The 15,670-nt window shown below is 40.8% G+C and overlaps 1 protein-coding gene across 8 annotated transcripts in view; it reads right to left on the reverse strand.

Moving 5' to 3' along the window:
• Nucleotides 1–15,670, reverse strand: part of Hdac9 (histone deacetylase 9) — a 756,932-nt gene that overhangs the window by 336,434 nt on the left and 404,828 nt on the right. For 4 of the 8 annotated variants that reach the window (XM_032907647.1, XM_032907641.1, XM_032907639.1 and 1 more), the window contains exons 7-8: nt 11,297–11,428; nt 6,158–6,273 (exon numbers count right to left, since the gene is read on the reverse strand). In XM_032907647.1, the coding sequence (XP_032763538.1) occupies nt 6,158–6,273; nt 11,297–11,428 (248 nt within the window). The remainder of the gene's footprint in view (nt 1–6,157; nt 6,274–11,296; nt 11,429–15,670) is intronic. The other 4 variants (XM_032907646.1, XM_032907644.1, XM_032907645.1 and 1 more) reach the window with 1 other exon arrangement.

The following is a 15,670-nucleotide window of genomic DNA, read 5'->3' on the forward strand; positions in this document are numbered from 1 at the left end:
CCAGAACATTGGAGAAAGAAAAGAATACAAACATTGGGTAAGATATTTAGACTAGTAAAATAAATGTCTAATGATTCTCACTTCTCATCTGAGCTCTGCTATGTGTGGGCTGTGGATACAGACAGCCACCTACCTCTCCTAGAAAACAGTCCCTTCTGTCTAAGATGGAGAACCCTGACTGCGTTGAGGTGGCATCCACACCTGTCATGATGGCCCACAGGAAGACATACTTAGGTTAGCTGACTTTGACTTAAAAACTGTGGACTATGTAACAACAAGACAGTTGCATTTTAAAAGCTCCCTCCTCGATGGCTTAATCTTTGCGTGTGGCTTTAGCAGCACTTTTCAAGATTAAATGTCTCTTCTACGCTTCCTTCAGACAAAAACAAAGGTACAAAGCTCCACATAATAAAAAGGAATCATTTTCCAAAAGTAAAGCTTTCCAAGTTTTAATTTTTTACTTTACACTGAAGATATTACTATCAAATATTACACCAAAATCAGCAGAATACTAACAATAATTTTTATATACTGCATTCTTCTGCTTCCCCAAATCTTCCCTGATTCTTCCCATCTCTTTAACCCCCTAAGTTCACGTTCTCTCTCCTCCTCTGAGTCTCTCTCTCTCAAAAAAATTAAAATAAGAATGGAAATCAAAACAAACAAACAAATCAAGACGAGATAAACCAAAGCAAAACCAACCAAGAGCTCACGAAGAAAACATGGGGCCTTTTTCTTGTTGGTTAATCACAACTGGGCACGAAGGAGCCTTTCCCTAGAATGTGGTTGATTTACGCAATGAGACTCCATGGGGGGAAACTGGAAGGTGGAATCTTCACTTTATTTAAGTGTATGTGTGTGCATGTGTGCGCATCTCTATGGGTGCTTACAGAAGCCAAAAAGGTGTCAGACCCCCTGGAGCTGGAGCAGGGAGAGGTTATGCACCACCCAATACGAGTGCTGGAAATTAATGTTGGGTCCTCTGGAGAAACAGCACGGGCTGCTGAGCCGCTAGAAGCCCTGGGAACTGGCTCCCTGACTTTGCATTTATATTTTAAAAAAGATCTCGCTTTGCAACATTGGCTCTTGTAACTATTGTGTCATCACAGCTTTATTTTTTCCAAGTGAGGGACAAGTTTTAATTGCTGTCACACAAACCATAGCTCTGAGATAGCGGCTTAGACATGGAGACAACGTAGCAAATGTCTTAAGGGCTAACACACACAGCAGGCAGATGAGCCAAAGGCCGGAGCAGCACCAACGTCATTTCCGGTGATCTTAGAACACTTCACCCTTATTACTAGAATTTTTTTTAAATCATTTGTTCTTGCCTAAAAAGATTATTTTAAAACTTAACAGCAGAGGCAGCCACTAATGTTTAAATAGAAACAAACCAGCCACTTGGCTACCGTTAAGATAGCTATCAAGTAAATCTATTGGATCTGGAGCCGTGGAACGGATATCCACGGAAGCATATTTGAACCCGCAGGCCCACAGTATTAACAGTCCAAGTAACTAGATGGCTAAAGACATCTCTGATGGGAGCTGGAAAGAGAAATGCTTGAGGTTTTAGTTCCCAACCAAGTTTACAAAGGAGTAAAGTGAGGAGCTCCAACAGTCTGGATGCCGGGACTGAGCATATGTAAAAAAAATAGACGAAACGGAACAGAAGTGCTCAGAGCAGATGGAGACTCATTCTCACAGGAGAGCTGCTGGCCCGAAGACAAAGAACTTAATGAGTTTTCCCTATGAAGAGTCCATGCTGAGGACAATAACAGAATAAAGTCCTTTCACGTTTTAAAATGTACTACCTGCCTTGCAAACACTCAACACCGGGCCAGGAAACCTTTTAATCAATTGGGAAGCTCGGGATTAGTAGCAATTTGGCAACTTGACCAAGCAGTTGGTTTCAGAGCAATCAGTACTCAAGCCCCATCTTCGGCAGAATACTTAGATACCCACTATGCTGGGTCCTGAGTTGCAAACAGGAGTACATTCTCATTCATTTCTGCCTCTGCCTCAGCTACATCAGGTAGGACTTGTGACTTAGAGGATAGAAAACAAAATCATTCTTATCTAAGGGCTCAAGAACTTTAGGTGTACCTTCTCCAATGTCCTAAATGGCAAATTCCTGATATAGGTGTTTCCTGAGAGGCTCTGCCAGAGCTTTACTGTTCAGATGAGGATGCTTGCAGCCAACCATTGGACTGAGAACAGGGATCCCAATGGAGGAGTTAGAGAAAGGACTGAAGGAGCTGAAGAGGTTTGCAACCCCATAGGAAGAACAACAATATCAACCAACCAGACCCCGCAGAGTTCCCAGGGACTAAACCACCAACCAAAGAGTACACATGGAGGACCCATGGCTCCAGCTGCATATGTAGCAGAAGATGGCATTGTACGGTATCAGTAGGAGGAGAAGCCCTTGGTCCTGTGAAAGCCCAGTGTAGGGGAATGCCAGAGTTTTGAGGTGGGAATAGGTGGGTGGGAGGGGGAGAATCCTCATTCAAGCAGGGGGAGGGGTTATCGGAGAGGGGGGAACCGGAAAGAGGATATTTGAAATGCAAATACATAAAATATCCAATACAAAAATTAATTAATGGACTGGAATTTTAATTGAATAAATTGATTAATGAAAAATGTAGCTAACATAATTCTATAATAACAATAAGGACAATAAGAAAAAAATCATGACCATATCAATGGGGATGGAAAAATATTTGACAAAATATAAAAAAAAATTAAAAAGGAATCCCATTTGTTTATATGTGGTCTGAAGGATTAGGTTATACTCTACTTATAGAGAGAGCCATTCAGACCCTGCTGGGTGTTTTTACCTTGGTGACTGAGATTGGTCTAGGACCTTGTGTGCTACTTGAAGACTGCACCACTAAGAGACACACTCAACCCTCCCTTTTTATCCTATTGAACAGGTTTTCAGAATGTTGGACAGACTGGCCTCAGCTGGTATCCCTGGCAGGTTATGGACTTGACACCTTTATTCCTTTAAGATGAAAACCTACTTGTGTAATTTCATCAAAGCAGGATATTCTGTAAATGGCGAATTATATAACTGAAGATTTTAGCATCGAATACTGTAATTTTGATCTATAAATTCCCGCTGCTGTGAAATCACATTTTATTATCACTCTTACAGGGTAACTGTAAAAAAAAAAAAAAAAAAAAAAAAACACAGCAAATTCTAAGTGATTGCACACTTTGCCGTGTCCACTTTCTCTGGGTGGTAATGTGTCGTAGCTAGGATGCTAATTTGCTGACAGTCTGCCTCACTTCTGCTGCATCCTTACCTATCCAGACTGAATTACAGGACAGAGCTCTGTGAATGTAATACAGCAGAAAACACATGTTAGCCATCAGGGCTGTATTTTTGGTTCTGGGCCATAGAGAGGCTAGCCATTGGTGCAGAAAGGTCTGCCCACCTGGCCTTTTGGACCACAGTTCAGGCACACAATTAATTCATTATGAGGTAAGTCACTGCTTGCTTTTGAACTAGCCTTGTGAGCGTTGGAAGTGGATGTCCTGCCACTGACCTGGAGAAATCCCTCTACCCTTTAAACTCCATTAAATCACATTTCCTTCTGTTTTGTTTTGTTTTTCTTTTTTGACTGGTGGGGGTGGGAGGAAAGATTTGCAGTGACAGAGCACGTTCAATAGCTAGCTGAAAAGCAAGGAGATCCAAAACATAGTTTGTGCGAATAAAAGATTTAGAAATAAAATAAATAAAATGTCTTGATTTATACTCTCCATTTTGACTCTAGCTATGCATGAATACACACACATATACATACATACTTAAAAGTAGACATATTTAGTAGGTCACAAAGAGTTGGAAGAGGAAAACCTTCCACTTTTGTATTTTGTTTTCACCAACACATCTTTACTGGTTTTTATTGCTATTGTTATTATTTTACTGAGCAGGGATACATTTAGTAACTTAGTAACTCTCAAGCCACACTCTGTCCTCCTGCCTGAACTGTAGTCAAATCCCACATGTTGTTGACACTCATCTACATACTAAAGATGCCAGATAATTGAACTCTTTCTGAATCTAATGAGATGTGGGCAAACAGCTAAGGACCCAAGGCCAAGTCATCAACACTGCACCTTAGAATTATCTATGCTGCCGAAGGTACTGTTATATGCTGTCATTTTTCAAGGGTACAGCCTTAGGACTGATCAGAACCTATCAATTGTTGTTTGTGTGTGGTTAGTGAGAATCATGTTAAAACTGACTATTGGTGATCAAATTGTTTTTTCTTGGAAATTAATTAGAGAGCTACAGAATTTAGAAAATCACTCATTATGGGGATGTAATCTCAACAGCTGAAAGTCATTTAACATGCATGATCACCAGTATTCATAGAATATTCTATCTTGCATCATATTTTGGAGGGTATAATAAAAAAGAGATAGCAAGTGACAAGATAGCAAGAAACAGGAATCTAATGAGGGTCTTAGCAATGAGTATAGAGGTCTGAATGTCAGCCTTGAGATAGCTCAGATACACTCATCAGCCAGACCCTTTGCCTTGACTACTAATGCTCTCTTGCAAATCGCGCAGAAGTTTTAGACTCTAGGAAGATGATGCCCCACTCTCTGTAGGACTCACATCTCTTGTGCAGGCACCTGGGAGTCTGCACATACGGGGATGCTGTAAGTCGAAAGCTGTGCTAGGCTGTGCGATTTCTGCTGTAATACACACAGTCTCACTCAGAGTTACAACTTTTCAGGCAACTGTTGGAGTGCGGTGAGACGCTCACCAAGGAGCTTAGACATGGGTCCTTGATTCCAAGGACCAGCATTGAGGAGGGGAGAGTCTGGAGGATTTACAGTATTCTCCTTGCTCAGTACTGGGCTTTTTCATCTATCTTGAGGGTTTTTGAGTTCGTAAGAAACCAGAGGTCAAAGTCAAGAATGTGAAGCCTTTAAAGCAACCATTTCCACTGCTTATATTTCACCCAATGATTTTACAACATCTAGTAATTTAGATGTGTGCACGTATGTCCATTTGTGCATGTGAAATGTATGAACTGACTGAGCAATGGGGGGCATTTTTTGTCAGTGAAAGTGACTGTTTAAAATCAGGGGGTTCTGTCGGGAGACAGGAAGGTGACTCCCTTGTAGGTAGAAATGGTTTTGGCACAGTGTGGATAATGCCATGGCAAGAAAGCTACTGATATAACCCAATGAATGGCAGATTTGACCAATGCCTCTTGGTCTCAAAGTACAAAGGCTCTAGAATACAAAGGGAGAAGCAAGTCACAGTCACACAGGAGAAGTCATCGCAACCCTTCTCCCTGCAGAGGATGCATAGGGAGGAGGCAGCCTAATGTGTAGGAAGAACTTTAGGCCTTCAGTCAGTTCAAAATAGTTCCATTAATGCGGTTACCTTTGTGCAGTTCAACACAGAAACCACGTGACTCATGCTGACACTTGCTTTCTTGTTAGTATTGTGTCATTGATTACAACAAATGATGACACTTTAAAGTAATCTTCTACACTAAGTCAGTTTCCTTAATGGCGCTCACATTTTTGTTTATCCTTATATGTATTTCACCAGGGGTAATGGCTACTACGTAGTAAATACTAAACACATGATCGCTCAGTGAAATTCTAGTCCCCTTGATCATAAGACAGACACCAGTTGTTTTCCATTGCACTTTAGGTCAAATAAATAAAACCTACCTCATTAGCAGTTATGGTAAGAGGCTTACATGGACTTGGTTTGCTACAGGTCTATTCCTATCAGAAAAACTGGTACCCAGGAAGGATTACGAATATATATATATATATATATATATATATATATAATAATATATATATATATATCATTGGGCAGTACAGAGTTACCAGAGCTAAGAACATATTAACTATGATTTGCATTTCAGTATTCTTTCAACATGAATGGTCATCAAAACACTTGTAAATAGAATCGACTTTATTCAAACCCACATCTAAAACTGTATCACCAATCGGCAAACAGTACAAAACAAGGCGAATATTTGTCCCTCACGGTTTGAAAACACTTGGGCTCAGTTTATAGATTTATGATGTGTGAAAACGAGGACACCGGATTCAGATATACCATTTTGTGTCACAGAAACTGTTTCTAGACATAGAGGAAGAGGGGCCTTACCTCGGGGTGAGGTGTGGGAGGCAGAACTGAAGCCTCGTTTTCGGTAACATTTCCAGCAGGCCCATTGTTTGGTGAACTGGGACCTGACCCTGGAGAGCTGCTACTGACCGAGGATTCTGAAAAACATGGGGAAATACACGTGCATTCATGAACAACATACTAAGATGAACTCCACTGGCTACGCTACCCAGCGCCTGGTGTGATCCACTTTGCTGCTGTGCAAATTACCAGCACTATACACAGAGAATGGAGAAAAGGTCTGGAACGTTTCTAAAGCTTTCTGTTTCTTTCCCTCCTTTGTTTCCAACTGCTAAAAGTACCACTTGATATTAACAGTTTCTCTGAAAGATACAGGGCCAAAAGTCACAGAAGCCATTGACGAAGAAAGGAGCTGTTCTTATGCTATCATAAAAGTATACAGTGACAGAGGCAATAAATTCATATATGGAGTAAAAGCAAGCTGTTAATGCAAGAGAGACTTGGGGAAGCCAGTCTCGATGCCGAACCATACATTGCCTTTTATTTGATACACTAAGAGTCTATCTTATTATAGTACACTCAAATTGTTTGAAGCAAAAGAAAGAGAAACTAAACTTCTCTACCATTGCATTGGTGGCCTTGTAACATGTCCATTGACTTCAATTTTACCCCACTGAATTTCTAAACGATGAGAAATTGTCAAATTCAGAAGTGTAAATGTTTAAACCCCAATTAAAAACAAGTTCCTTGAGGCAGTGTTTGACACCAATTGAGAATATTTATGTGCTAATCTTTAGAAACAAAATTCATGCAGACCTCAACATTTAAAGTAATATATTTAATAAAACATCTAATTAAAAATTGAAAAAATTAATTCCTAGAAATGTATCTGCAGAAGACACCATATGGAACTCTAGGAGATTATCCATCGCTTGGTCTTTCCCACATGTTGCCGTCACCTGGAGTGTTTTCTGAGTGCATCATCTACACCGTGTTAACCCTGTACATCAGTGGCACTGCCGTATGCTCTTCAGAGACCCAAGGTTGGACCCTCAATCTCACCTGCACATTTTCTTTTGATGCCATGACTATGTTACCTGTGTTCTTCTTAAGCTTTTCAAAGCCTCAGCATTCTATACCTCTCCCCTTCTAGGGACAGCACAGGAAATACAGAGTTTCTTCCATCAGTTCCTCAAAGTCTTCATGCACTCCTAGTTTGGGGTTGGCCCTTCATATGGGGTTGTCTCCCTCATCTGGGGTTGTCGCCCTCATCTGGGATTGCCCCCTCATCCAGTGTTGCCCCTCCTCCTGGGTTGCCCCCCTCCTCCTGGGTTGTCCCTTCCTCCTGGGTTGCCCCCTCTTCTGACAGACTGTAGTAATCCTTGGGCAGCACTGTCCTCTCAAAGCCAATTGGTTCCCATTGCCATGGTTTACCCATTGCCAACTGAAACTTTTCCTTCAAATACCTTTACACTTTAATGCTGTGACTCCATAGTCCCAGACACCCGCGCCTTCTCCTGTGTCCATGACTCCTCCTCTTCCTTCCATCAGTCACTGAACGCAGACCCACACTTAGGTCTCAGGCCTTCTCACCTCTTGCTCTTTAATTTGGTGCTAGGTGTTATCCTCCGGCACACTACTGTCATCTACCTAGTGCTCCTTGTCTTAAATCACAAATATTTTAGTGTGAATTACTTGAAATGTTAGATCTTTTAAAGACTTCTTTTATTTTTACTTAATTGTGTGCAATAATATATACATAGACATACACATATATACATATTTACTTGTATATACAAATACATAAATATGCATATTTGTTTGAGGCTAGAACTGGAGTTACAGGCAATTGTGAGGTACTCCAAATGGGCGTTAGAAACCAATCTTAGACTCTCTAGAAGAACAGCAAGTTCTCTTAACCACGGGGCCATTTCTCCAGGCCAGAATTTGGGGTGCTTAATCCCAAGTATGTGTATAGAACACATAATACTGTAATATGAAATGTTCCTGCTCGTGTCTGCACTTTACCCCCAACCTTAGAGTCATCCTTCCCTTCCTGTCACCCCAGCCACTGGGCCTTTCCTTTCCTCCCTCACATCACCTCACAGATGTCTAAATATTGCCAGTCCAGTTTAACTCTCTGTGATCTGTTCCTAAACTGTGGCATAAACTCTCATTGTTCAGAGTCACTGAAGTAATCTCCAGACGTTTCTTTAAGATTCGTCCCAGAGAATCTTACAGAGTTTTCCCTGATTATCCTGGCACTTGCCTTTTCTGCTCCAGGTCAATGACTCTGTAGAAAGAAGCACATCGTCCCCATCACACTGCCTCACACCTGCCTGTCCTCCTCTCACTTCTCTAATCCCACCTGGAAATTCAGCTGGCCTTCACACTGCCTCCCATGGACCACCCGCCATGGAGCAGGAACTCATGATTCCCCTGACTTCCATCAAAACAACTTTTGACTTTCTCCTTTCTATTCTAAATAAGGCGGAGTTACTCTGAGATACACTGCGATTGGAAGACTGGCGAGTTGGTGATTGGATTCTGGTCCTAACATCTGCTTAGCATGGCATTTGAACAAGATTTTGGAATTATAAAAGGGTTCTGTCCCTTATGCTCATTGCCTTTCTGTCCACATATTTTGATCACATTTTTATTAATTTTGTCTCTTCTCTCTCTCTCTCACTCTCTCTCTCTCTCTCTCTCTCTCTCTCTCCATATATATGGGGTGTGGGGGTGTGTATGTACATATATGTGTGTGGATGTGGATAAGTGGATTTGTATAAATACATACATTCATCCATTCGTCCATCCATCCATCCATATATACATACATACATACATACACTGCTACACAGCCACACCATCCAGCCCAAACTGACCAAAACTCCTGACCCTCCTCTCTGTCCCTAGGGCGCATTTAATTATATGTAAACCCTGCCACAGCCACACAGTGGATTTTTCTTTTTCAAATGCAATTTGAAAATCCTTGCAGGTACTTCTGCTCCTGAATCTCACAGCTGCGATGTAAGGTTGAAGCCGGCATGGCCGTAATTTCTCAACAATATTTCATTTCCATATTTTTTAAAAACACTATATTCTTAAACGTTCTCCTCTTTTTGCCATTTTAAATTATCTTGCTTTATGTGATATTAAAAAAAAACCTGAATTGTGAGGAGAAGCCTGAGTGACTTCAGCCTAACAATTACTGATCCAGGGCCCTACAGACTGGTTAGAGCCTGAGTGCATGTAGCGAGTATTTGTGTGGATAAACTGTGAGAACCCAGAAAAGGGAATAAGTTTGGAACTGGACTTGAAGAATAATAAAGGAAACAAGAGCAGCAGAGGAGAGAGAGGGAGAATCACAGCAGGCACAGAGTTGACTCTGTGTGTAACGTTTTAAGAGAAGAAAGCTTTTGGAGGAAGAGGGGAAGAAATTGCTTGAATTTGAAAAAGTGTGAAATGGTAATTTGTTTCTACATATTCACTATGAAGAGGAGGTAAAGGAAAGAGAGAAGACACTTCCTCCCGTAAAGAGGAAAGAGAAAAAGGCAGAGAAGAGACCAGCAGAAATGACATCTTAACCACGATGACACTGTGGTCGCCTCCAACTGGTTACTAAAAACCTTCACTATCAAGACGTAGAGTTCTTCAAATTAGATGAAAGTCCACTGAGAAACAGGGAGCAGGCCAGGTGAAGACACCTGTGTGCAGAAGGTCAGATCCCCAGACACATTTAGACTCAGTAGCATCTGTAGTGGCAGCCCACAGGCTGGGCGTGTGTTGGAGTAGTAAGGACAGAAGTCCCACCTTGCATACGTCCTGAGACAAAAAGGGATGAATTGCAATCCCATAAGATTACGAAGAAAAATCTGTAATTCCAGACGCAGGACTCGGTTACTATAAATGTGATTATACAGATATTAGAAATAAATATTGTTTGTTTCTTCAAAATTTCACATCTCTTCAAGGAGTTTTCTAAGCGTAATCACTAACACTAGTGTTCTCATAACAATACCGGTCCATTCTGTTTAGAGAGGAGACTGAGGTCTTTGTTTACAAATGGAAACAATCTGTCAATTTTTAAGCTGCCCTACCATTTGTATCCAAGGTCTTTCACCTCTTTCAGACTCTTCTCTTGACTCTGCTCTCTAAACATGTTCTGGCTAAAGGAGGGACAGGACACCCATGATTTTAAAAAACACATGAGGAGTGAGATCGGATCTCGGAGAACCAAGAGCAGCTGCCTACCTGGAACGGTCACACTTCCTTCCAAAACATAACATGGCTTCAGACCATGACCTCTTTCCTCTGTGCCTGATCAAAACCTCTGGGTCTGAGCCACTGCACTAAGTACCCAGGAAACAGTAGTCAGTATTTACTTCTGTGTAACCCTTTGGGTTGCTATATCCTTAAGTAAGCAGTAGCCAGGATTTTTGTGGCTAGCCTTTTGGATTCTTGTATTCTTAGGCACTTCTCTAATTTCAGAACAGGTACAAGTGGGACAAGGGGGTTTGTAAGATATCAAGTTGAATTTCCTAACATGTTCACCCCACAATTAACCAAGCAGCTAAAAAAAATATGAACTCGTCCATCTGAGGCTAGTGAAAGCGACAGCCCTTTCCCCTTCATAAAAGGCAGCATTTCCCCCTGCCTGTCATGAGTCCCAGGTCACTAGTAAACACATAAAGTCATTTATGAGTTCTGTAAATTTGTTGAAAAGTCAAGGTTTTGCTGTTCCACATAGTTTAATTTTCCCAGATGTATTTCCTACGTTCATGTCTGAGGAAGGGGAGAGGGGTATGCTCTTCTTGATGCCCCCCCCCCTGCTCCTTTCTGATCAGATTTCATTAAAAACTATAGTCTATTAGCTGGCATTTCCCAAACAGACTGCTTGCTTCTAAAAAGAACAGGGCAAGCTTTGGTGCTGCTCAGCTGTGCCATGACTGACAAACGCATTGCTGTTTTCCTTCATTTCCTGCGTCATACAGCTGGTGAGTACAGAGCAAAGTTCACTACTGTAACTATCTGTGTGTTTTCAAATACACTGTCTTTCAAGAAGTACTTCTCAAAATGCAAGAGCGTTGATTCTAAACTTAAAAAAAAAATTCCTATGACCAGCAAATGTTAGTGTGTGACTACCCAATCCTCAATTACCTGCCACCTCAAACACTCGCTTCTTGAATGAAGTGACAAGATTTCCATCCTTCCGCCTGAGTAAGGGGCTGCTTCTCCTCTCTGCCACTTTCTGTTTTAACCTGGACCGCACCTTCAAGTTGGGCTCTGAGGCTGGGGATTGAGACAAAGAAAATAGATAAAAATTAAAAAATAAAGAGCCAATTGCTCCTGTGTCTAAACGTTAAAAAAAAAAGTAATGCCAAACTTCTCCCAGTCCACTCTTCTCAAATTAAAAACCCAAGCATACAAATAAGGTGTTAACTCTAAATTAATCAAACAGACAAATACAGTAATCATTTTATAAGTAAATTGTCCTTCTCTTAACAGGAATGTGAAATAGAAGCAAAAATAACTTTTCTACTTAACTTTTTATCTAGCACAACTGTAATTGTTAATGGGAGGTTTAATCACTAATTACGGGTAGGTCTGAGTAAGATTTATTATACTTCATTGGCTGGCCTCCTAATTCTCTCAAGACCGAAATTCAATAACCACTAAAACAGTAACTTAATGTGAGGTTGGAGACTCTGACCTGACTCCTGGTAACAAGAAGACACCTCCACGGAGCATAATTTACGTCTAATTCTGACTCCTGAAATATTTCTTTGTCAGTTGCTTCTAACCTAAAACTCTGGGAAAACACACTCAACAGGATAAAACAACAAAAATTCAGTGTCACTGTAAGTCTTTCCATGTCCTCAGAATCCAGTCAGAAATAAAGTAAGCTGACCAAGCTGGAATTGAATATGTTTAAAAATACAAATTCCCATGACCTATGTGTATTTTACTGTTTCCTTGACCATATTATTCCAAATAGTGAATCTATGTGGTAATGATTTATTATATTTTTAAAGAATTATGTTTAAAGAATGGAAGCACTGAAAACCATCTTTGTGTAGTAGAAATATATTGTATGTGTTGTTGAGGATGCCCATAAGGCTGTTCTGTTTCAGACGAAAACATTTTGTCATGTTTTCTATCTTGCAACACTATCCTAAGTATTTTGTCAATACTAACTTGCTTCCACATAAAACATGTGTACGGTATGGACTCTATCTGTAGTGTTATACTATTGATGAGGAAGTCAAACTACAGAGGATCCATCACTTGCCCAAGCTACAGAGGTGGTGGGAGGAAGTCAGGGTTGTATCCTAGCACACTGACCTAACCTAAAATGCCAGATACTCCCTTTCTCCTGACAGAGGAACTGCATACAAATTACAAGATAACTTTTGTAAAGTGTCGGTGATCGTCCACACCAGCCGTGTTCCTGGAGTGTCTCATCAATGAAATCTTTCCTTTTAAAGAAGAGTAGTGTTAGATCTCAGGTCACAGCCCACTGTAAGACAAGGACATCAAATGTCTGGACTTGTTTGCTCTCTTGTTCTGAGAGCTACTGAACTTCTCAGATACAAATATAATGCAAGCTCTTTATTTTTTTTATTTGTGTGTGTGTGTGTGTGTGTGTGTATGTGATATTTGATATTGTGCCTGAAAGAATTACCATTATAGAAACAAGGGGCCGTGAGTCCCCCAATCATTGCTGTAATGGCAATGTCTCTGTTTTGCCTATGACCTACTCAGAAAAAAACAAAACAAAACAAAATTGAGATTGTTCTCTGACTGAGATCTATTCAAGACTTACAATGAAGCCTAATGGATTAAACATTAAAAATTGGCTGCCCAGAAGGAACAAAACCACTTACTTATCACTTCATGAGGCAGGAGACAGAGGATGCTTATTGGTGGCCTCAGCCCTGTACATCCTGCCTCCTCTTCCTCCCTGAATGTCAGTGATCCATGACTTTAGCACTGAAGAGTCAGTCGGACCTGCACCTTCAGCCATGCGAATGGCGTCTTGCTTTTGTCATTTGCTGGATGACGCCACATCCCTTTAACCCTGTTCTCTTCCATGGCATTCAGCAATGAAATAAGTTCTGTAGTTTTTCTCCCTTTTTCTCATCTATCCATCAGTTTGTTGCCATCAATTAATAGATTGCCTCTAATTAATAGTCTTTATAAGTTGCAGTTAATAGAGAATTGAATGGAACAACGCCACATACAAGACAAGCCATTGGTTGGTTCTAAATCAGAGAAGATATTCCTCCTGAGATATTTGGCAATGTTTGAGACATCGCTAGTCATGGGAAGACGATACCAGTATTAAGATGTAGAAGCCATAGGTACTTCTAGTCATCCCACCAGCACAGATTCCCTTGATGACAAGGAATTATCTAGGCCCAAAGGTCAGTAATTTAAGAAACCCCAAGGGGGCAATATGTAAGTGGGAGCTGTCAGTAACTATACCACCGTGGGATGAGTAAACAGACACTAAGAAATGTGGGGGGTGATGAGAAAGGTTGAGGGAGAAAGGGAAAATGATCAAGGGTTGAGGAGTGCTGATAGGGAGTCTTGATTATTTATCCTTGGAAATATTTCTTAAAAGTTTTAAATCTATTAATATTATAAGTCTTTCGACAGGACATAATTATGTATTTACAAGGTAGAGTAGGATGATTTTTGAGCCTTTATGTGTTGTGTATTGATCAATTCAGAAAGATCCAGTTATCCTTTATCTCAAACATGATTTCTCTTGGGTGGGAACATTCAAAATTCTCCCTGCCAGTTATTTTGAATTACATGATACAACACTGTTAATTATAACCACTATTTATGTAGCAGGACACCCACAAATATTTCTGCTACCATATTGTGACTTGTCATCCATTAACCCACCCTCGTCTGTCCTCCAGAGCTTCTTATCATGGATTCAACTGTCTGTTCAACTATGTCCGAGACTTCAGAATTTGCACAGGAGAAATTGTGCAAGTACTCCTGATATTTGTATTGGAAGCAAGCCTAGTCAACTTCTTTTGGATGATAATATCTCCATATATATGGATAAATTAAAAACTGTAACGTAAACTTATATTTGAAAACTCTGCAATATAAATGTTTTTGAGGAAAGGTCCTATGCAATGGTTCTAGCAAAAGCTTCTGTCTAGATTCCAGTGATTTTTAAGTCACCAGAGACAGTAGAATGTCAGTGGAGAGGATGAGAATGTAATGGCAGACAGCCTTTAGCCCTCACAGTGATGGGCGAGAGGAGTAATGACCAGCTCTTTGTGCTGGGAGTTGCTTTCATTTTCAATGTTCTGATCTCCGTGAAGGCTCAAGATGTCCATGTTCCTCCCTTACTAATCCTCAGAGGTCAGAGGGAGATGGGTAATTTTCGAGAGGGCCTGTTGCATTAATCACCTTTTCATCTCCAACCCCCTCCCCTCCAGCTACCCTCCACATTTCAATTCATCTGCCCAAAGAAGACCTAAGGTTTAGGGTATGTGCCTCCTGAATGTGTATGCTTGCTCACTTGAAAACCTTCCATCAAAAATTATGTGTAATGTCCTGGGTTGTAAAGGTAAGAGGATAAGCAAACGGACCCTAGGACTTTTTTCTTATCTTATTTCAAACAAGACAGAGCCAAAGTCAGCACACACATCAGAATAATGTTTCATGAATGAAAGATATTTTTACACCGTTATTCTCCTCTTCCCCAACTCCTCCCCTCCCTCCTCCTCCTCCCTCTCCTTCTCCTCCCTTTCTTTCTCCTCCTCCTCCCTCCCCTCCTCCTCCTCCTCCTCCTCCCCCCCCCCCCTCCTCCTCCTCCTCCTCTTCATGATGCAGAATGTGCTCAGGGAAGCCATACATGAGAATCAAATCAGGAGCTGTGTACTAAGCTGACTACTAGAAGCACAGGTTAACAGGTCAGAAATCCTAGGCCCAGAATCAGGGCTCAGGCTGAGAAATGGTAGAAGTGGCATGTGGCAAGGTGTTCAAGGATGACCCAGGGACAATCATGATTTGCATTTGTACATATACATACAGACCCGTACAGAGTCCTGTGGGAAGTGTGCAGGCCTCTGACACAGGCAGGCCCAAATTGAACTACAATGCTAACCCTTTCATGTGCTAACTCTAATCATGGGATGGTGGAAATCTCAGCAAACTATTAAATCATCTATTAAAGAGCAGTAACAGTATTGGTCATTACCTGCTATGGCAAAACACTGAGCGGGAGTTCTCTCTGAATGTCTCATGTGGCTCATATAAGACTAAGGAAATTATACTAAAATAAAACATACCAATAAAATAAAAATGTAAGAAGAGGATTGTGTGCCTACAACTGGAAGATTCAAGCTTAGTTCACTATTAAAACAGTAAAAGCAATAATTCTTTTCTAAATTTTTATTATGATCTAAAGTACTTTTATTAGTAACTGACCACGTATTTTCTTTGAGTTTTTTCAAAGTATAAATTCTACTCATTCTTCCACCTATTGAGAATGAATACCTG

Source organism: Rattus rattus, chromosome 7, assembly GCF_011064425.1.
Source record: "Rattus rattus isolate New Zealand chromosome 7, Rrattus_CSIRO_v1, whole genome shotgun sequence".
In the NCBI taxonomy this organism is placed as follows: Eukaryota; Metazoa; Chordata; class Mammalia; order Rodentia; family Muridae; genus Rattus; species Rattus rattus.